A 21,992-nucleotide genomic window follows, 5' to 3' on the forward strand; every position below is an offset into this window, starting at 1 on the left:
CTTTAAACAAAGTAAATATCAGCTCTGCTCTAACATGTCATGTGATTTATGTCCTAAAAACAAACAAACATGTGAATCCATTCAAAAACTATGCCTAGTTAGGTCGTGTTCCACGCCCTATTATTCCCTAGGACAAAATTAAGACTCCAGGATATACAGCTAAATTATAATTGACAAAAATAAAGAGGAAAACACAACAGAATCAGTCAGCGAAAAAAAAGGCACATAAAATTTGGTGGCTGTAGTGGAATCAGGTTATAACAGACTGTTTTTTTAAAGATAAATATATAACAGGCAAATTAATTAATAGTAATTAACAAAATAAGTAAGCAGTATACACACTGTAAAAGAGGGAATCAAAGTTAAACAGTGTGGGGGTTATTATTACAAAGATTAAAGGCAAAGAGCTCCCCTTAGTGGGGACAGACGGAATAAGAAATTAGAAGAAAAAAAACGTTTTTAGTTCTTCCTTTATGGTCACAGTTACGAGGCAGTAGTTTTAAATACCACATCGTCAGCATAGTATTGTCTTTATTTCACGCATGCAGTGAATTTCCACTTGCTGTGTCTGTAATGCTGGCAGCACTTCTGGGAAACCTGGAAAAAATCTAGCTGCTATTTTCTGATTTTTTTAATTTCATGAAAATGTGACTTTCTGTAACAGTAGTCTGATAATCGTCTGTTTAGTTCCTAATTTCGGTTGTTTGTATTTAAATAACTAAAGAACAAAGTATGCTTTTACATATTTTTAAATGCATTTCTTTATTCTTTGCTCTCCCTGTTTTAGTTTACATTTCTTTTCACTGCTTGCAGGTTATATTATATAACGACGCAATGCATTTGTCTTTACATGAAGCTACAACGCAGACATGTAGGAAAATGCAACTTGTGTCTGAAAGTCCACATTGCATGCTGTGTCGCCACTCTGAGGCCGAGAACAGCAACTGCTGCTTTGAATCTGTCTCAGTCCGCCGTGTCCAATATGGCAACTAGATGGGGAATCTGCAGCGCCGGGAAGATCAGTCATGACTTCACCGTGGCCCTGAAAACTCTTCCACCTGAAGACCATCAGGTATTTCTGTTAGCGAACTACTGTTCACAAATCTACCCAGTGATCAAACATAAAACTTCTCCTTATCACTCAGCGTGGTTTCCTGTAGCCGTGCTGACTGCCGCTTAGTTCTACTGATTAGAAGTGCTTTTGAAATCAGTTTCTTACAACATTCGATTGACGCAATGTTGTATATTTGCAGTTTGTGTCTTTAACAAAAGCCGGTACAAGTGACTCCGGCCGTGAACTTGCGAAAACTGCAAGTTACGGTTTGCAGTATGTCGACAATACCTTTACATGTTTACCGTAAATAACGCAATAAATGGGTATTTCAAATTCTTGGCACTCCACAAATCAACAGTTATGCTACATAAATATCTATAAGTTTCCCTAAAACTTTCGTTTTATTTGCAACGAAGTTTACAAAGAAACAGCAACTTGAGACTGGCTTTTCCTGGTTTGTGAATACAAAATGGCCTTGAGAGCTAAAGATTCTGTGTGTGTGTGTGTGTGTGTGTGTGTGTGTGTGTGTGTGTGTGTGTGTTATATCACACTTAACTGATGACCTTGTGGTGGCACTGAGAGCCTGTATACTAACAAAAGATAAAAATCTTACCTAATTGTTATATATCCAGAAGATTTCCATATAGACTAGAATGGGAAACAAGACAAGACTCAACAAGAAACTGCCTGCTTACTTAGTTATTGACAGGAGGAACTCATCTGTGACTGTATTTACAGGTTGTGGCTGTGGCAGCACGCAAGCTGGAGGATGCACAGGAATTTGCCAAAAAACACAGCATCTCCAAAGCGTATGGCAGTTATGAGGAGCTGGCCAGAGATCCTGACATTGGTCAGTTTCTGCCAAAAGTTTGCTGATTCAGTTTGCTTCGCTGATGATTTAAAGCTCCTGCTCTGGTTAGGACTTAGATGTTTGTTAGACTCCATAATGATTCTTGTTATGGTGCTCTCTCTGGTCGGCATCTTTATGTATTTGCAGATGTGGTGTACGTCGGAGTAATCCACCCATACCATCTGAACACTTGTCTGGTCTTTACAAATGCCAAGAAGAATGTGCTGTGTGAGAAGCCACTGGCTATGAACACCAAGGAGGTGCAGCAGATTCTGGCCTCAGCCAAAAAGAATGATGTCTTTCTCATGGAGGTACAAGTACAGAAAACCATAAAGAAAAAGGAAATTCTCCTCTTGGTGCTATTTTTCACCTTCACTATTAGTCATAAGTGTTTCTTTATTTCAATTTTGCTGCACGTCAAAGTGTCTAACCCTCATGTAAATATGAGAATGTAAAAAAATGTAGTTTATTTTTAGCTGATTCTATGTAATTTACTCAGAACCAAGTACGTATAATGTGAGTGTATGAAATATCTACTGTGTTTTTGTTCCAGGCTGTTTGGACCCGCTTTTTCCCAGTCTCAGTTGAGATCAGACGATTGCTGGCCCAGGGGGAGCTGGGCGAAGTGAAGATGGTCAGATCAGAGTTTGGTGTGCCATTGATGCATGTACCGAGAGCAGTACAGAAGGAGCTAGGTGGAGGAGCATTACTAGACATTGGGATCTACTGCTTGCAGTTTATATCCATGGTGTATAATGGAGAGAAGCCAGAGAGCATCCAAGCTAGTGGAGTAGTGCACGTGGAGACTGGTAATGACTTTTAAAGTCGTGTCACTTATTAACATGTAGTTTTGTACTTACACGATAATGCTGTTTATACTACTGTCCTGAGTCAAATGGCAATGGTGGAATAGCTGACTCATTCTTTTTTCTTTTTCTTTTTTTCTCTTTGACATGCTCGCTTAAAAACAATGAAAAAACAAAATGTATTATTTTTGTGGTCCACAATAGAGCTGACAGTTGCAGCTTGTCATGTGATAACATTATAGGGAACTGAAATCTGAAATAATTTCAAGTTGTAAAGTTAATGTTCCAGCTTTAGTGACACCATGGCACCTGCTGAGTGTGAACTCAGATTTTTTTCTTTTACAGCATTCCTCTTTTAAGTCTTTATCTATTGTTGCCTTTATGAGGCACAATAAAGGTTGAACTGCAGCAGTTATTTATGGTCCAATATTTTCAGCCAACCATGTCTCCATATTCCTTCATCCTAATGTGTCTTTACCAAATGTACTTTCTTTGTTATTATAGTATATAATAATATATAACAATATATATATTATATTGTTATTATAGGAGTGGATGAGACCGTGGTCGCCATTCTGAAGTACTCCAAGAACAGAATGGCAGTGATTACCTGCTCCTCAGGTGTACAACTGCCCAATGATGCCATTATTATGGGAACAAAGGGCACAGTTCGGGTAGGTCATCAAAGGTTAAATAAAATTTTAATAGTTTGAGCAAACCTTTTTTTGTTAATCATTAAGGATATACATCATACAAATCATTTCAAAGTCAACCAAGGTAATTTCTGAAGCAAATATATATATATATATTTTTTTTTTAGGTCCCTGCTCCTATGTGGTGCCCCACATCATTAGTGGTGAATGAGAAGGAGACTGAGTACCCAGTTCCAGAACCCTATTTGCCTCTCAACTTCATCAACAGTACAGGAATGCGTTATGAAGCAGAGGAGGTTCGACAGTGTTTGCTCAAAGGTACTGAGACTTTTAGATTATTATTCTGCATCCACACTAAGGGGGGGGGGGTAAAAAAAATCATTAATGCCTCCAAATATTTTGGCAATTGACTGACTTGTAATGCACACATTTAACACAAGGTGGCATCAGAAACACTACTTAAAAACGTCATAAGCAAGCCTAACATTATTTTCCCCCCTATGTAGGGCTGAAGGAAAGTACAGTCATGTCCCACGCAGACTCTCTCCTGCTGGTTGAATTGGAGGATGAGATCCGCAGGCAGGTGGGGGTGGTGTACAGCCAGGACTGCCAGTAAATGTTAAACACGTACCCATGCTGTGATTAACGGGAGCCAGTTTGTAATTACAGATAATTTCCTTTTATTGGTTCAAAATTAACCTTTAGTCCTACACCACTGCAAGGAACACATCAAGTTGTAAGGATAAAGACTATCCTTCAGCCAAACCCAGCCACTACAGAAGATGTTAAAAATATTGTCATTAATGGTCAAATATGGAAAAACAACACTTTGCCAACTGTACTTGTAAGTTCTTACATTACTGGATACTGTTGCGTCTAGCAATACACTGTACCACTGAAACCTTTTGGCGATTGGAATACATTTTTAAATAACTTTTAATAAAGGAGTCAAGTCTCACTAGAAATTTTCTCACCCGAATCCTTTACTTTGTGCACGGAAATTGAATATACCCACAAACAATGATTCAAACACATCACAACATTCAGATAGGTGCTCATCTCTTTTATTGATGGAACTCAAGTCTTGCTGGACAGCTCAGTACACCAGCTAAGCATTATAATACCCCTTTACATTTTGTTAGTTCTTACACTCTAGCATTACAATCAAAAGCATGTTACACACGTGGAGACAGTTACAGTGGGTCACCAACAGAGATAGAAAATCTGGGATCCTACCCATCACCACCTTTGACTTAGAGGGTCAGGGCTTCATATCTTTACATCAGTCCTATACTCAATCACACAAGTCATCTTTAGTGAACCACACGTTTTTCCATAGGTGCCAGCTTTGATATTATCTAAATGCAAAGAAATGTAAAGGCTTTGACACAACTAAACACACAAACACAGTAACTACCTCTGAATTAGACATCCAAAACTAGCTTTCTATAGACAGTCAAAATATAAGTAGTATTGGATGTCCCAAAACAAAAGTTCACCACTCACAAGAGTCAAGTATAATATTGAATGTAACATTGGAGTAAATTAGGAGTGCAACACTTACATATACACTGTTGTACAGTGAAAGCTGGCGAATGAGGACACTTCATATAGACAGCACTAGAGCAGGATTTGTTTGGGTGGAGTGGTGGAGCCACTGTGCGAGGAGCCCAGAGAATGCCACTACTTTGTTCAATTAACCAGCTGAGGAGTGCTTTTAGTATGCTCTTACAGACTCAAGGTGCTCTGGTAAGGTCAGCTGGCTCCACCACCAACCCCACCTAAACATGAGTCAGTACGCACATGCACACAGACCAGGAAGCAGTCACTCATAAAATTCAACTTTTAAAGTCATACAAGTGTTCTGAGTGAATAAATACAGCAGTTTCTGGTCAGGGTGTATTACTGAGGCCCTGAAGACTGGTTTGATTTAGGTAATTGAAAGGAATGGAAAATAGAACTGTGCGAAAAACACACTCCACTCACACTCAAAACCTCGACCGTGAGGGCTGTACCTTTTCAAAAATCCTTTGCATCATTTCCTAAATGCTAAGTTGTTGAATGGTAGAGCATGTGAGCCCCAGTGTCTGGATTCCAAAGGCTGTGAGCAGGAGTGAGGTGTGGGGTTGGAACGCTATGAAAGATAGATGAAAGGGAAAAAAGAAAAAGGAGAAAGCAGAGCTGCCCTCCTTGCTGTTCAGGCCACCAGAACCACACGCATGGTGTTGGTGTAACCAGAGCCCGGACGCCAGCCAGTCAACACGATGACAACGTCACCCTCTTTGAAGAAGCCTCTGGCCTTGCCTAAAAAAAGAAATAAAAATCATTATGAAACAATAAATGAAGCAGTGGTTATTTGATGTATTAAATGAGGTTTACACTATACAGGGTATTAAAGGTAACAGCTGCTTACCCATTTCCATAGCAAAGTTGACACGCAGGTCTACATCCTCTGCCCACACTTCGTTTGCGGGCTTGGTGTAGAGGACAGGGAAGATGCCGCGGTACAGGTGGGCCTGACGAGCCGTTTGAGCATTACGGGTCACAGCGAGGATGGGGGCACGGGGCCTGTACCTGGAGATCAGGTGGGCAGACCTGCACGGACACAGAGGAAACTAAACACTTCATCCATATTTCATTGATGTAAAGACTGCAGTAGTACAAGTTTACTGAAGAGGTTCCAAAAAGGAAATGGATGAATTTTAATGCATACTCAGCAGGTGAACCCATGACAACTGCCCCAAAATTTGTATTGATTGAGACTTGGGCTATGATTGGACCAAAGTTAAAATGATCAAGTAAAGATAACCACATGTTCTTAGGCAAATAATTGCAATATGGTGTCTTTAATGAGCATGTTTAATTTTATATCTATCTGTCCTGTTGTAGCTACCATCTTTTTGCTTCATTATGGAGTAACCTTAATTTAAAGTTTCATCAGCAGAAAAAAAAAAAGGAATTAAACAGTGTTTTATGTCAAGGTGCTCTGACAAACTGATGTTTATTTTGGAGTGTATTGTTATCCCTGCTCTGTGCTACTGTACCAATTGATGTGTCCCATGATTAGCATATGGTACACCTGTGAACAGCGACTTTACCCAACTCGTCTTTTAACAGACAGCTAGAAGCTTCGCTCATCTCGGTGAAGGACACAGCCACAGTATTAAATCATTTTTCTTATCTAACAATAGACTGATCAACATATAAACTTTTGTAAAGAACTTTGAACTTCTTTACAGCTTTATGGTATTCGGTGCTTTTTGATTGCAAGGCTGACTCCTTTTTGGAACACGATTTCACATTAGCAAATTCTTCTTGTAAAATGGCTGAAATTTTTCCTATTATAAAGCCCTCCAGTCACATTTCATTAATGGAACTCTTCCTTTATTTCTGATTCCAGTTGTTATACTTGATATCATTAGGGGTTCACATACTACTTCCAACCTACACTCAATGTTTCAGTGATGTATTTAACATGGGTGAGAATACCAATGTTTTGTAAATTAGTAGTTAAAAAAAGGTTGTGCAGAACAATGAGGTTTTAATTAGATATTATTTTTTTCAAAAAGTGCAAAACATTAACCCAAGCAGACAATAACATGAAATTTCCCCTTGTGGGACTAATAAAGGTATATCTATCAATCAATCAATCAATCAATATCCCAGCATTTAACTCATAATACTTAGTTTCTTACTTAGTGCTGAAAATCACTAACTACTTATATATACTTATAACAACTAATATATGCAAATCATCTCCATACTGATGGTTTCCTGAAAGAAGCAATTCAGTGCAATTAATAACCCACCACCCACACACACAAGTGTTCTCAGATAGTCTGGCTCATTTCTACTTCTCAGTTTTTGCAGTGTCCTAGTCCCAACAGGTGTGAAAGGCAAGGGAAGTAACCAGAGTCTCTAAAATTTTCATAGTGAGTGGTCAGAGTAGCCCAAAATAAGTGACAACACTTATGTTTTAGCATCGATGTGCAGAGGTTTAAGGTCACTTTCAGTAGCCCAAGATGTCCACGGTCAAAGACCAAGTGATCCTCTAATAGCAAAGACTGTTAAAGGATCACTTTGTTAAATGTGAACTTGGCGTTCTCTGAATAAACCAGCTGCTGTACAGCTAATAACGAGAAGAGAAAAACGCTGGCATTTTTTTTAAAAATCTGCATATTTACACCATAGTGTGTAATTAAGTTATGGTTTTAAAATAATATTTTTGTATATAAATTATTATTTTTTTCACAAGTTTTCAAACATTTTGAGCCAATACAACAATCCAAACTAAAATTTCACAAAACCATAAATGACAAGAGTCTAAAAGATGGGCACCTGGGCTAATGACATAACCATCTCATTTTTTATAAAATTAGATACTGTTATCACACATCACACACGCAAATTAGAAGGATGGGGATTTTCACAAGTACATTAGGTGTTTGAGGAAGACGGAGGAGCTGGGTTAAATGGGCGGGCACACGTTTGGCGACACCTTACCTTCAGACCCGAATCATGTCACCTCTATTCCACTTTTCCTTACCTTCCAGTCTTAGTGAGAACAATAATGGCACTAGCACAGCATTTGAAGGATGACTCAACAGCTCCAACAGCTACTGCTTCTGTAGGATCTCTGGTCAGCTGTGAGTGTCTCCTCAGCTCCACAAACAGCTTTCTGTGGAAGGTGGCTGCCTCGGCCTCTCGTGCTATCTGAACCCCGAAGGGAAGGGTTGGGGAGGGGTTACTCTCAATCACACACACACTATATAATGAGGTACTCACACCAATGGGATTAACTGGCAAACATGTAGCTAGACTCCTGGTTAAACAAGGATGGCCAATGAAGCTAATGAAGATGTTCACACATACAAATCAGTGAAGAAGAACATTGAGTAAGAGGGTTGGGGATATGTTGTCTTTTTTCTTTACGGTCCCCACACAAGCATTTAACTGCTTCTATATAACTTCTTAACATCCAACCATGAGTCTAGTTATGTTTGCCAGCTCTCCCAGTTGTTCCCTTGGAAAGTCCCTGCCTGGCCCTACGCTGCCTCTCAGACTCCTTAAATACAGTTATTAGTGACCTCCACCAACTGGCAGACCAGATAACCTGCCTACCTTCCAGAGCCTGTGAGCACAATGATCGCAGAGGCCAAGCTCTTAAAGGAGGCCTCCACAGCACCGATTGCAATGGCCTCAGCAGGGTCTTTGCAGTGCGGCGTGGAACGACGCAGGTCCTCAAACACCTGCCGATGGAACATGGCTGCCTCGGCTTCACGAGCAATCTGGCACAAGTGAGGGCAAGATGCATCGAAAGGAGTTTTCAAACCAGGCAAACAGTTGTAAAGCAAGAATAAGTGACAAGAAAAAGGAAAAAAAATTAAGGAAGATGAAAAACAGAGGGACAATGTTAAAGGGATGCGGAAAAAAAGTTAAGGACGTAAAAAAGAAATGAAAGGCAATATAAGAGTTTAGGTGTGCAGTAAGTGGGGAAAAAGGGGAATGTCAAGATTAAAATACAAAAACTTTTACATGATATTAAATATGACATACAGTGAACTGCATATTAATTTTAAATTAAATTATCTAAAACATTAAATCACAAATATGTCCTAAAGAAGCTACTGGGTTAAAAACAAATGACAAACAATGAGTCAAAACAAACTGCACAAAAAGTTGAACAGTTAAGGACAGCCAGGAGGAATAAAGAGGGACCATACAGAAATAACTTTTAACAGAGGCTTAGAAGAGGTTAGTTTTATTTTCCTTTTCCTTACTAAATAAGTGTTTTATTTAAATAAACAGAGGCTATTAAGAGGCTGTACTGTACATAAGATTCTAAAGCATTCCTTCCAACTTCACTGTAGGGGCAGCAAGTTCAAAACTAAGATCTGCAGGACTGCTGAGTCACTGCATCTCTATTGCAGAGTAGCTGTGAATAGTTGCGGTAAGCCAAAAAAACATGAACAATGAACACAGCATTAAGTGCATACTTTAGAGCAAATTTCTATGGGGTCTAAGACTTCAAAGGTGCTTTACTTTTACTGTACTTCATTCAGACTGTCCCTAACTAAACAACACAAATGTGGGTATACAGTGTGCAAATTTTAAGGAATCTCCACAATCCCTTGTAAATCAGGTCATTGATTGACAATTTATTATTCTGAGTGTAGCATCATTTAAAAATGCTCTTTCTGTTCCCTTTTCCAGCAGCCACATTTTTTCCTCTTTCTGGAATATAAGTGATTTGCACTACAAATTATTTAACAGCTACCAAAGTTCCACAGATTTCCCTGAAATCATAGCAACTTTAGTAACTAGTAAACAATAGCAGTAACAGCCAATGTGTTAGATGAAGGGGTTCAGGCAACATGCATTATGATTTGGAAATCATGCAATGTCAGAGTTATTTTAAATGCCAAACACAGACGGAATTATCACTGGGATTTTGTCAGTTATCCCAACTGAGAATTTTAACATGGTTCATTTGTATATTGATGATGTCTGCTGACATCTTTAAGTTTCACCAAGTGACAAAGTAAAAAGTTTATACCAATGGGCATAAAAGTGAACACAAAAAAAAAAATAAATAAAAATAAAAATGAAAGGGGGAAAAAAGGGAAAGAATGAAAGCATAACCACCCAGTAGCTATAATCTTTCCAATTTATAATTGTAATTCATGCAATCAAATCACAAAATCATTACTTTAAATTACAGTTCTTTATGGCCTAATTTGAGATATTTTCCCCATCTTTTGATATTGTTATTATACATTAACTCACCATGTGCTGTGTGCGCACTGCCTCCAGAGGATAGTCTCCCTTGGCAGTCTCTCCACTGAGCATAATACAGTCGGCTCCATCCAGCACTGCGTTGGCTACATCACTGCCCTCAGCACGAGTGGGTCTAGGCTTCTTGATCATGCTCTCCAACATCTGAATAATATAGGAAAATAAAACCAGTCTGGTTAAAATTTACGTAGCTGAACACATTTAGGCCGACAGGATGATTAGTACACCGAGTACTCAGCAAACTAGATGTGCTAGGAGGAAATGCAACATTTTCTTTACTGTTATCTGACCTGAGTGGCACAGGTGATTGGCTTGCCAGCTTTGTTGCAGCGCCCAATCATCATTTTCTGGGCAAGGAAGACCTTTTCTGTGGGGATCTCAATACCCAGGTCACCTCGGGCAACCATGATACCGTCGCTGGCCTCCATGATCTCATCAAATCTGCAAAACAGGTAGAAAAATTCCAGCTTATCAAATTCATCAAGTGCAACCATTTATTATGATATATTGTCAGGACTATGGCATAAACATACACTCATAAAGACCACTTTAAAGCCCTTAAAAAAAAACAAAAAAAAGGTTTCTCTACAATACACCATCATAAAAGATGTTGATATAGCAAGCCATTTCCACACACCTGCGTACACCTTCATGGTTCTCAAGCTTGCTGATGATCTTAATGTTTTTGCCCTTCTCTCCTAGCACTGCGCGGACAGCATGCACATCATCCGCTTTGCGAATGAAAGAGGCAAAGACCATGTCGACTCCCTGCTCCACACCAAACTGCAGGTCTTGGATGTCCTTATCAGAAACAGCTGGCAGGTCTACAGCAGCACCGGGGAGGTTCACTCCCTTCTTACTTCCCAAGGTGCCACCATTCTCGATCTCACAACTGAGGAAATCAGGGCCTTTGGAGGTGAAAAATAAACATAAGTATTTTCTAAATATTATAATAGATCAGAAGAAGAGACTTTGAGGCTGGCGTCATTTATCATGGCCTGGCTTTTACTCACCAATCTCCTTGACTTGCAGGGATATGAGTCCATCGTCAATGTAGACCTTGCTGCCAACTTCGACAACTTTGGTAATGTTCTTGTAATCAAGCCAGAGAATGTCCTCACTGCAGTTCTCCTGGTAAGCATCATCTAAGGTAATCTTGATCATGTTGCCTTTCACCAGCTCCACCTCAGCAGTACCACTCTGTCAAATCATTAACACAATCATCACATAAGTTATTGTTCTTTCTGGTTGGGTTTTATTCTACTGAAGCTTTGTAAAGAACAAGTGGAGCTAAACTCACTCCCTTAATGAGGCCAGTCCTGATCTCTGGGCCCTTGGTGTCCAGAGCAATGCCAATAGGCCTGTACTGGATGCTGCCAGGCTCAAAGCTCTCACATGCCTCACGAACGTTCTTGATTGTTTGCGCATGATACTGTAAAGAAAGGAAGAAGTCAATATGTTAATATATTTCCAGTAAATACTCTTCGCCAGATGTCAACCCCAACTATTTCTTTCAGTCAAAACTGTGCCTAACAACCTCTTTCTATTCCATCTTGGACTGCAAACATGTTAAAGAGTAATACTATTTTATGCATTTATTCTCAGATAACGGTTTTACAAAGCAGACATAAAAGTAACGCCAGGCAGTTAACAGATAAAAATACAACTCACATGACTATAAACTGGGTCATAATTATACGTTATCATCATGGGGTTAGAATAGAGAATAGAATAGCCCTTTATTGTCATTGTACACGTACAACGAAATTTTGGGTACTCCACTGTGGTGGAATAAAATATAAATAGTAGGCAGCATGAATAAATAGCAAACAGGAGAAATGTATACTACCAAGTCACAAAGTGCTTGGAAGTAGTGGAAAAATTAAAACAAAAAACCTTTTATTTATTTTTAAATGAGTGGCCTGAGGGATGGGGGTTACTCAATCCATGGCTCAGATTAGTAAGGTGGGTGGGCAGGAGTGGGGTGTGTGTTGGTTGGGGAAGGGGGGGGGATGCTTGTTTACAGTCCAAATGGCTCAGAGGAAGAAGCCGTTTGTGAGTCTGGAAGTGTGGGAACTGATTGACGTGACGTGCCGTCAGAGGGCAGTGGGTCAAACAGATGGTGGGCGGGGTGCACCATCCTCCTGTCTTGTTTTCCTGAGACAGGAGTTAATGAAGCATGGGCTGACATGGGCTTACATTTTTAAGTGTGCATTTGGCTATAAAGCTGTCACGGTTAATAACTGGATCACACTTGAATATTATGAGACATCTTCTGATACTGTGCCATGTATGATAAGTTTGAGTGTAGCGTTTCTCAAAAAGGAAATTCCTCAGTCAACTAGTTAATGAAAAGTAGTACACCACTAATGAAACTAAATCCTAGCACAAGCAGGAATGCAAAGGAAGATAAAGAATGTAGGTGCACTTTTTTCCCCAGAAATCTTGCTACTTCTCAATGATGGCCAACATTTGCTACAGTGCTGTGGGAAATGCTATAAGAAAATTAAACACAACCAGCTTTGCACCTTAGTGCATACTAATTAACTAGCAGTGTATCGTTTGTGGTTTTATAAACAGCTACTGCCTGCCCACGGCTTATGCTGCCTACCTGGGTAACCGGAGCTTTCAATAATAACTTAAGTGGCAGGTAATCACATTGGCTGACTTTCAAACTGACAACATACCAAGTTACACCACAACCACTATGAGAAAACCATTATGGTTTTGCCAGCTGGAAAAAACCCCCAAAACAAAGCCAGGTGTTGCTGCTTGCTTTTCTAGCACTGCAAAACAGCAAAGCTTTGATTTAGTTTTCCATTTTCAAATCTACAGTTACATTGAGTCTTTGTGAAACAGCTAGATCTACTCAGTCCAAGAATATATTAAAGTCAAGTATGTTAAAAAAAAAAATTTCAAAGAAAATTATTAATGATTTCTACACTGAATTTTCAGAATCTGTAACAGCTTTAAAAACGAAAAAACAAACAAAAAACTATATTTGAAGAAACCATCAGCTCAGATAAAATTAGATTTAACTGTCTGAAATGTAAACTGCCATTTCCCAAGACATTTACATAGGGGACCGAGTTGTAGGAAGACCCACCTCATGTGTGCCATGGGAGAAGTTTAAGCGAGCAATGTTCATTCCAGACTTGATCATCTCCTTCAGCATGTCCACAGATCGAGAGGCTGGCCCTGCACAGAGTTATTGAAAATTCTAACATTTGGGATTTTGATACCGTTTACTAGCAGGGAGGTACAAGTCATTGTGTACAAACTAAAGTCCAAAATGTAAAATTTCAAACAGATATTATTTTGTTAAAAGATACGGTACTGTATGAAGACACAATGGTGTGAACGGAAAACTTAACCAAAAGTTGCAACGTTTGCACCACAAAGCCAAAAACTAAATCTCCAGAAATGCAGTGTCTTAGCTTTTAAGCTGCCCCTACAACAGCAGCTTTAAAAACAGAAGTTCTCTTTTAAATGTACAAAGAGCTTCCTTCCACATCTATTATGGTGTGAGTACAAGTTACACACACAACACAAAAAAAAAAAAAAAAAAAAAAAAAAGGTAGGTTGGACCAACCAATGGTGCAGATAATTCCAGTGTTGCGTGCAGTGATGGGCTCTGAGTCGATATCCAGCAGGCACATGTGTTCCAGGAAAGTGTCGGCCGTAGCAGCATGGAGCTGCTGTGTCTGGATGAAGGCCGAGCCCATATCTCCTTTTAACTGAGGCATGGTGATTCCTGGTGCAACTGGAGAAGTCCTGAACAGGAAAGAGGAAAAAAATATATAAAAATAAAAAATTCATCTATTACTGAGGTTGTTGGATTCCACAGAAAGCATCATCCACATACCTGCATTTGTGTTGTAAAACAGGATAGCTATTAGTTAGGCTAGTTTATGTCATAGAGTAACAGTAAGACTGTTAACAGTCTAAGCCCTTTTTGTATACCTTTGTATTAGACTGCGCAAGTCCAACAAAATGTGTCATGATATACACAAGTCATGGCTCAGTTTGTCATAAGGGAAAAGCTGAACCATGGTAGTGCTAAGAGTCACGAACTCCAAATGTTGTCAGTCACAAAAGGTAAGACACACACACACACACACACACACACACACACACACACACACACACATGTCTGGTTTGCTATCCTCGTGGGGACATCCCATTGACATAATGCTTTCCCTAGCCCCTTACCCTAACCCTAACCATTAAAAATGAATGCCTAACCCTAACCCTTACCCTAAACCTAACCATAACCTAATTGTAACCCTGACAGTAAAACTGCATTTTGAGTGTGAAAATTGCTTTCAACCCCGAGGGGACCTGGATTTTGGTCCCCACGGTGCAGAAAGTCCCCACCAGGATAGTAAAAGTCAGATTTTGGTCCCCACCAGGATAGTACGAACCCGTACACACACACACACACACACACACACACACACACACACACACACACAAAGACCATTTAACATTAGGCTTATGAAATCTAAATATTGCATTTCTTTTTTAACACTGGGTTATTGTGAGCACAGAATTTGCACAAGACTATCTTGAATTTGTGGATATGAATGTTTCACGCTTCAATAATTAAGGAAAATAACTCCAACCCCTTTGGAATAGCTTAAAGACTAACAGGAAATATATTAATGTTGATCTGTAGCGCTAGAGGACATGCTAAGGCTTATACTGGTTCACTATGCCATTTCCATATTCTATACTGAGAACAGAGTAGTACAGCCCATTGAGCTGCTACACCACCCACCCTTCTTGCTGAGTCACCGATGCTAACAGTCACATATCTCAACTAGAAGGTTGGAATTTCTGTACTTTCAACATGAAACCATCACTGTTTTCTAGTTGTAAAACACAAGGCTGTATAGAACAGAGATTACCTAAAATCCTGTGCAGTGGTAAGTGACTCAATATAGTCAGTTGCACACAGGGAACTTTTATGTGTGGCTGGGACACTCCCTTCCTTTCAGCCTACGAATCAGAGTTATGAGAGGTACTGTATCAATGAGCATTGTAGCATGCTTAATCCAACAAGGTAGGCATGTCTCAGCAGGGTGTAACATTACTTATCTATACTGATTATGAGTGCAGCTTCTTTTAGGGCTCTGGTTGCTGTGGTTACACAACTAAAACAAATATTTAATTATTAGGCTGGTTTTACAGATAGTAAAATTAATCAGATTTGATTAACTTTACTTCTAAGTAGATTTGAAGGGTTTATTTTATGTATTTTTTTTTAATCAAAGCAACAGGCTGACAAGTTGCTAAAAGCCACTGAAAGTGTTTCACCTTTAGTACCAGTCTTAATTCCCTACCAATATACACAGAACAGGATACAAAGGCTGATGCAGAAAAAAAAAAAATTCTGGAAAACACAGACAATTTTTAGGTGCTGCAGCTACAACTGAAGCCAAAGCCATCTTTGTGGTAATTTCTCAGTGGAAAATTTACTGCAGACACGTGGTAGTGGTCTGACTTTCTCTTACTCATAACATCCTAAATGCAAATGCATCATGGTGGGGGATTCCAGACAGAACCTCACTGCCAGCAGCCTGCTAACTGGTGATGTAACATTTCCATCAATGAGGCAGACTAATGTTGTACGTGAGCTCAGTCACACTACTGCAGCACACTCAACCCCTCAGTGGGCTGAACCACAGGGAAAAACCTCAGAGGGGGCAAAAGGAGCCTGTAATCATGCTAGCTACTGCAGCATGCTCTTTTTAAATGATTTCCTGGTGTGACCCAAAAAGCAATAAAACGACTTTAACAAAATGGATTAAATAGTACAATAGCAGATGTCGAACAAACACACCCGATGACAATCAGACAATCAAAACATCTGAGAAAAATGCAACATCTAGATGGAATGCCATCATCGTCACTCTTTTCTACAGTCTAATTTAAATGTTACATCTTTAACGTTAAACCTCTAAAGTTCAATACAGTTCATCAACATTGCAAAACTGAAAAGGCATTTAGAAGGAAATGTGGAAATGAAGTTTTATGCAACTTCCTACAGAAGATGTTCGTTAGACGACTACAAATATGTCCAAAACCAACTCCCCTAAAAAAAGGAAAATTCTGTATTTATACAACAGATAGAGAGAATTCACTTGAGAAGAGATGCATTAAAAAATAAAATAAAAAAATAATTTAGAACTGTGACAGAAACGTCAAGCTGGGCAGGGCCATAGGCCTCTCTGCACCATACAGACAGTCTTGGTGCTACACGTGGGCACACACGTAAAGCCTTCTATATTTACTAGGCTGTTCCTTGCATCTCTGGAGAGCTACTGTGTTAAAAAGCTTTCCACAGACAGATATACTGACCCTTGCCAAAGTGCTCAAAAGCCCTGTTGCTGTAGTTCCCACTACATAATGTGTCTCCAGGACACACAAACAGTCATAGTTGGCAAAAAAAACATAGCTGTATCTAGGAGTAGGAATAGTAATTAAAATCACAGGCTTGCTTCTAGTGACAGAATTGCTAGCTTACCCTTGCTTGTTGAGGTTGGGGATTTCAAATGTGCATCAACCAAAAATGTGCTGAATGTCTCATCATTACTGTCATAAAATAGGGATCTGATAAGATTTTCTTCTGCAAATACACAGAATTATCTGCCTGTGTCTTTTGCAGTTCAGGAAAAATGTCCTCTCACACTCACATACTGCCTGTATCCTCAAGTGAAGTGTTATTTTTGGACCAGAAGGAATGAGACTGGCCAAAGAACATGCTTTGTTCCAGCTTGTATGCTCCTTGTTGTTATAGAGAAACACAATGACTACATAAAGAGGCATCTCTGAACCCCGGATACCTAGTGGACAGTAGTCACAGACCAGCAGCAGCTACAGCAACCCTGACGCAGATGCAGGACCAACTAAGAGCAGAGTGCTGATAATCATTTTGTAAGACATACTTTTGTAACATATTCTCTCACCATCTTATCACGTCTTTGTATACCATTTCTTATCCAACTTATCTATGAAAACAGCTGTGCAATCATAAGCAGTTATAGTAGCATTCCTGCCAGGGTGACATAACATTTTGTATCACCTGCTAAGCATGTGATGTAACACTGGGCTAATCCAAGGTGGCTCTTGAATGGTTTCAATCCTCCACACTCTCTCAACCAAGGCACCATTTGCAGGTTACACTACATACCCCCAGTAGATCTTCCTGTTCCTCTTGGGGACAAAGCATGTTAACACAAATGACCTCCATAGCCACCCCAGTGTGCTTGAGCTTCCAATGCCAGCGAACAAACTTCTCCTTGCTACAGCAGAACTGAGTGCGCCAGCAACGTGCGTGCATGTGTGTAACATTCCCAGGAGCTCAAGAGTAAATCCATTCAATGAGGATAAAGGATATGAAGAGCACCCACAGTGACTAGACAGTCACCACGATCTAATACAACCGACATACATGAGACTTCTGTGATGGTACAGGAGTATTCTGACACCAGTGTTGCTACCAGTCTAGGGTAGCCCCGAGTCTAAAAATGGATTTTTGGCTAATAATAACACAACATGGCAAGTCAAGTGGCAGAAAGCTAATCCTCAGAATACATGATGGTTGTTAGAATCTACAGATTCTTACAAACTTTATTTAGGGTAGTGTGTACCTTTAGAGTGACCATTTTGTCAGGTGGTGGCAAAGGAATACTCATAATGGTGGAGTTGGCTCCATGCGGCATTAGCAAACATACATCTACAGTAGAGAGACCAACAGCTGTTTGGTCCAGATTAATACACTGACCACCAGCTTTGCTAAAGCTAAACATTCTTATCAAAACGGCAGGTCAAGGACAGTAGTTCCTACTAGAAGAGGAAATTGTAGTTTTAGTCATTAACTGTAGCAGCAGGTGGCATCCACGACTCACACTGGTCTTGGTAAACAGATAGGTGCCCTTCACAATGATTTCAAAAGCAGAAAATTACTAAGTGATGACCCAGATGTTTGTCACACAGAACCTTCTGTTGAGGTATTTGCTGGTTAAAAAAAAGTTCTAGAGTCTGAAGTTTAAGTTCACAGGCTCAATTTAACTTAGGTTACTCTGCCTTTATGTGAGAAAATAATTACAACAGTGCCTCTAGAGTTCTGTGCTTTCAGTCTAGATTTAAGTGGCAAAGACACTCAAGGTTCTCTTGTGGAGTTAATCACTTCAACAGAACTCAGTCAGTTGCCTGACAATCTGATTTGGTTGGGCTCTTGTAAATGAGACTTCATTTTGTAAACAGCGCATTTGCCCAGGAAGGTCATATCAATGACAATTATTGTGTTATACAAATAACTGCATTTCAGAAAATAAAGCATATGCAGGAGGTGTATTTCACAATTATTAAGGAAATCAAACTGCAGTTTAAAAATTCAGCTAAAAGACTTCTTTTTGTGGAAAAAAAGAAGTGTTCACATACCTGGCAGGATGAGACCTGCCTTCATTCCTATGTATCTAGTGTCAATAAGGCCTTCCACCACTGCGGAAAATTACTGTAGTCAAACAAAACCCATATTTCAAACTAGATCTACAGGACGGCCATGCCATACACAACATCTAACGTGGCCGGCATTTAATTAAGAGAGGAAAGACTGATGAATTAAAGGATGAAGATGCGCATCGTGATGAATTTAGCTTAGCAGTAACGGGCACACGGAGGAAAAGCAGAACACATACCACGCAATTCTTTAATTAAGCATCATTACATTACCTACAATGAAATTAACTAGATTTTTTCTCATTATTTAAAAGCTACATCAGCTATAAAACATCAGTTTTTTATAAAAACGCAGATCAAGTTATAGTAAAGACGATGCGCTAAAGGTCACGTTCTCATCCTGCGTCACATTTTCCTCAGCTAGACGCATCACGGAGATTGACCAATGGGAAGCCGAAAAGACGGAGGGGCCACACCCACGTCAAGAGGCAACAGGAAGCGATTCTACAACGTTTCACGCGAATGAAATAAAATGTTACTGGTATTCATACATTTTCTGGGTTGGCTACAAAAATAAATATTTCTACTTTTTAAAGAGTTTGTAATATAAGCAGCTGCTCAATTTACACATACATTCCCTCGGCTTATCCGTTTATTAAATGCACTGCCACAAGGCTGTTAAAAGCATTCTAAGTCCGCATATGAGGGGTTTAAAATGGCTGATCTAAGATGACTGTATTCATCTAGCTGTATTAACACTGTTACATTTTTTGAAGCTTTAAAATAGTAATCAATTAAAATACCGGTAAATGAGAAAGACAGGAAACCACATGTCGGTGAGCAACACGCAGAGTTGCTCAGTAAATCTTACCAGAGTGTAAAAAATAGCTACTGAAAATAAAAGTCTTACAGGTTTTAAAAGCTGTGACACGTCCAATGGATCGACAGACAATGCAGCTGAACCCCCTGTTGAGGATTCCCACCTTTAGTAGCTGTTGAACCGGTTGAACCGATGTGACTGGCGTACCACTGAGCTCAGCTCAAGGTGATCTCTTTAGTACCTCAAGCTATGGCACTACTTTCTAGGGATGCTACGATATCCATCCGAGAGAGCATGTAAAAAGGGAAAGGGGGTCTTTAGAGTCTTATATCAACCGCTGCGACCATTATAGTATCAAGAACACGAAAAAGAAAGATTTATTTCACTTTTATATCGGGTTTACGCCTGTTGAAAGCCAGGAAGTGGTAAATAAAAAACAGCGCGGAAGGATACAGAGATGCGTATGGTAGTGGTTGGGACGCGTGAGGACCTGGACATGTGACTATGTGTGGCTTTCCCGAATAAAAGTGAGGAAGATGAAAAATGCAGTAGTTTGCTTAACATCGGCATTCAGTCTCCGTTTACAGGCCCCGTAGTATTTATATGAATTAAATATTCCTTGTTGTCTTTTGACTTCATTAGTGCCTGGACGTGCTAACCATCTGCTGCTTAGTGTAACATGGGAAGCATCATTAGACGTGCTGTATACGGTAACCGACTTGTGTGCTGTCATAATATATTTTTATGTTAAACTTAGTTGATGAAAGACGGTTAATAGAAAGAAAGATAAAAGAGACCCAAATGCTTTTTAGTGCTCCTGCTGTATTTTGTAAGTTCCCAATCAGTCAGCAGTAGACAGAAAAATCTAACGTGGGCCTCGGAAATTCTTTATAGACTCTAACTCCATCTAGCGATAAAAAATTATACAGCAGTCTGGTTATGGTCAGTTATATAAGTATGTGCATTTTGTTACTTAATATTGAATATTTCCAAAATACGTTCTCTTAAAATATAAACATTAATTTCGGTTATTTGTTATGTTATGTTATGTTATGTAAATATTATTTGCGCCTTATTTAAATTATTATTATTATTTTTAACTTTAAATCATATTCGTAATTTATAAATACAAACTATAGCAGGCATCTCCAAACAGTGGCGTGTCCCCCACGGTTGAAGCAGGTGGGGTAATGATGACCAAGTTAAATATATGACATAAAATTAAGATAAAAAAACATTTTTGGAGAAATAAGGAAAGAAAATAATAACATTCAAATTGGATTGGTTTTTAATTGGTAAAAGTTGATAGAATGTGTTAGGCATAAACTGCTTCTGAAGTTGTGAATGTCAGAAAACTTTTACAAGCCACTGGACTACATTAAAAACCTTCCTGTGTTAATATTTTATACCAATACAAAATGTAAATACATCCTGCATGAGGGATAGAGAGAGAAAGAGAGAATGTAAACTTTTTTTGGGGGGGGGGGTATACATTTACATTTTACCACTTGGCAATAAATACACATAACACGGATTTGTGCCTTGCATACAGTACATAACTATGAAAAAAAAATGCTTGCCACAGTGATTAATTATCTGGTTGCCATAATCAGCTGTGAGCCGAAAGTAAATCCTTGACACAGGCACAAATACATTTTAACTGCAGTGAACAAAATGTTTAAGCTCTGCAACAAAACCTGCAGATAATCCTAAACATGTAGTTTACAAAAACAATAAAACACAGATGCTATTTTTTTGCACTGCTACAAAAGCCTGCACTTCCCACTGCAGGTGTACCCCCTTTTCCCATGTTACACGTTTAACTCACCTGTTAACAGTTGTGGTAGCACTGCTACTCCCACTGCCCATGTTGCTGTTTCTCTGTTTGCTGGCTTCCTTTACCTGGATCCCATGTACTCCAGCATCCAAGGCCAGTTGACACACCTTTCCAGGTGAGGAACAGACCTGCTGTTCAGTCTCTTGGTTCACTGCCCAAGCTCTTGGCTGTCAGTCAGCATTAATTGCTGCTAAAGCCTGTGCCATGTTGTACAGTAAGACAGTATGAGAATATGCTCAGATAAGTCTCAGAGATGAGCAGATAGAACACCTTAATGCTGCTAATACTGCTCTAGTAAAACTGCCTCCACCAGTGCTACCAAAATAAAACAGACTGTGAAGTACTTGGAACCACGGATAAAAATCAGTTGATAGTGTTTAATATTATTTGCTTTAAAATATTGAGCTCATTTACAAAATGAAAAAAACAACAACAGGTTTTACATTATGTTATTACAAACATTTATCTATATATACATGTATGGAAGTGAATACATACATATATCCATCACCAAAACATGGTATTGTGTCTTTTTTCTCCTAACCCCAAATAGAATAGTGATGGTGTGGTCACAGTTTTAGCAATCTGATTATGCTGAAAATGGAGTAAAGATAATGACCTAGACTAAAGACAGAGTTTTCAAAGTGTGGCCTATTGCCCAGTGTTAGCTGTTGGTAACCTGGTAACCTTTTGTGCAGGCAACTAGGTTGA

The 21,992-nt window shown here is 39.3% G+C and overlaps 2 protein-coding genes across 4 annotated transcripts; one reads left to right on the plus strand and one right to left on the minus strand.

The window, feature by feature from the left end:
- The first annotated feature begins 970 nt into the window (after positions 1–970).
- dhdh.2 (dihydrodiol dehydrogenase, tandem duplicate 2) lies at positions 971–4,802 on the plus strand. Its single transcript, XM_063478716.1, has 7 exons — positions 971–1,072; positions 1,793–1,904; positions 2,052–2,215; positions 2,458–2,713; positions 3,260–3,384; positions 3,531–3,681; positions 3,870–4,802. The coding sequence occupies exons 1-7, from the start codon at positions 983–985 to the stop codon at positions 3,977–3,979; spliced, it is 1,008 nt and encodes a 335-aa protein (XP_063334786.1). The 5' UTR covers positions 971–982; the 3' UTR covers positions 3,980–4,802.
- On the minus strand, positions 4,412–21,469 carry pkma (pyruvate kinase M1/2a). Of its 3 annotated transcripts, none has more exons than XM_063478682.1 (11): positions 21,273–21,469; positions 13,751–13,932; positions 13,265–13,356; positions 11,459–11,590; positions 11,172–11,358; positions 10,796–11,066; positions 10,449–10,599; positions 10,150–10,302; positions 8,485–8,651; positions 5,777–5,958; positions 4,412–5,667 (listed from the first exon to the last, which is right to left on the minus strand). In XM_063478682.1, exons 1-11 carry the CDS (start codon positions 21,311–21,313, stop codon positions 5,561–5,563), a joined length of 1,665 nt encoding a protein of 554 aa, XP_063334752.1. In that variant the 5' UTR covers positions 21,314–21,469; the 3' UTR covers positions 4,412–5,560. The 3 variants fall into 3 exon arrangements, with proteins under 3 accessions (XP_063334752.1, XP_063334772.1, XP_063334761.1); XM_063478702.1 differs by lacking the exon at positions 21,273–21,469 and adding an exon at positions 19,608–19,689; XM_063478691.1 differs by lacking the exon at positions 21,273–21,469 and adding an exon at positions 19,535–19,663.
- Between the last annotated feature and the right edge of the window lie 523 nt (positions 21,470–21,992).

This window comes from Pelmatolapia mariae, linkage group LG1, assembly GCF_036321145.2.
Source record: "Pelmatolapia mariae isolate MD_Pm_ZW linkage group LG1, Pm_UMD_F_2, whole genome shotgun sequence".
In the NCBI taxonomy this organism is placed as follows: domain Eukaryota; kingdom Metazoa; phylum Chordata; class Actinopteri; order Cichliformes; family Cichlidae; genus Pelmatolapia; species Pelmatolapia mariae.

Excerpts from the sequence above, each read along its gene's own strand:
- dhdh.2 (XM_063478716.1), top strand. The coding sequence starts at position 983 with ATGGCAACTAGATGGGGAATCTGCAGCGCCGGGAAGATCAGTCATGAC. Across the intron at positions 1,073-1,792 it reads TTCCACCTGAAGACCATCAG|GTTGTGGCTGTGGCAGCACG; the intron begins GTATTTCTGTTA and ends CTGTATTTACAG. Across the intron at positions 1,905-2,051 it reads GGCCAGAGATCCTGACATTG|ATGTGGTGTACGTCGGAGTA; the intron begins GTCAGTTTCTGC and ends ATGTATTTGCAG.
- pkma (XM_063478682.1), bottom strand. The coding sequence starts at position 21,313 with ATGGGCAGTGGGAGTAGCAGTGCTACCACAACTGTTAACAG. Across the intron at positions 13,933-21,272 it reads GCTACCACAACTGTTAACAG|GACTTCTCCAGTTGCACCAG; the intron begins GTGAGTTAAACG and ends TTTCCTGTTCAG. Across the intron at positions 11,067-11,171 it reads CCTGCAAGTCAAGGAGATTG|GCCCTGATTTCCTCAGTTGT; the intron begins GTGAGTAAAAGC and ends TCACCTCCAAAG.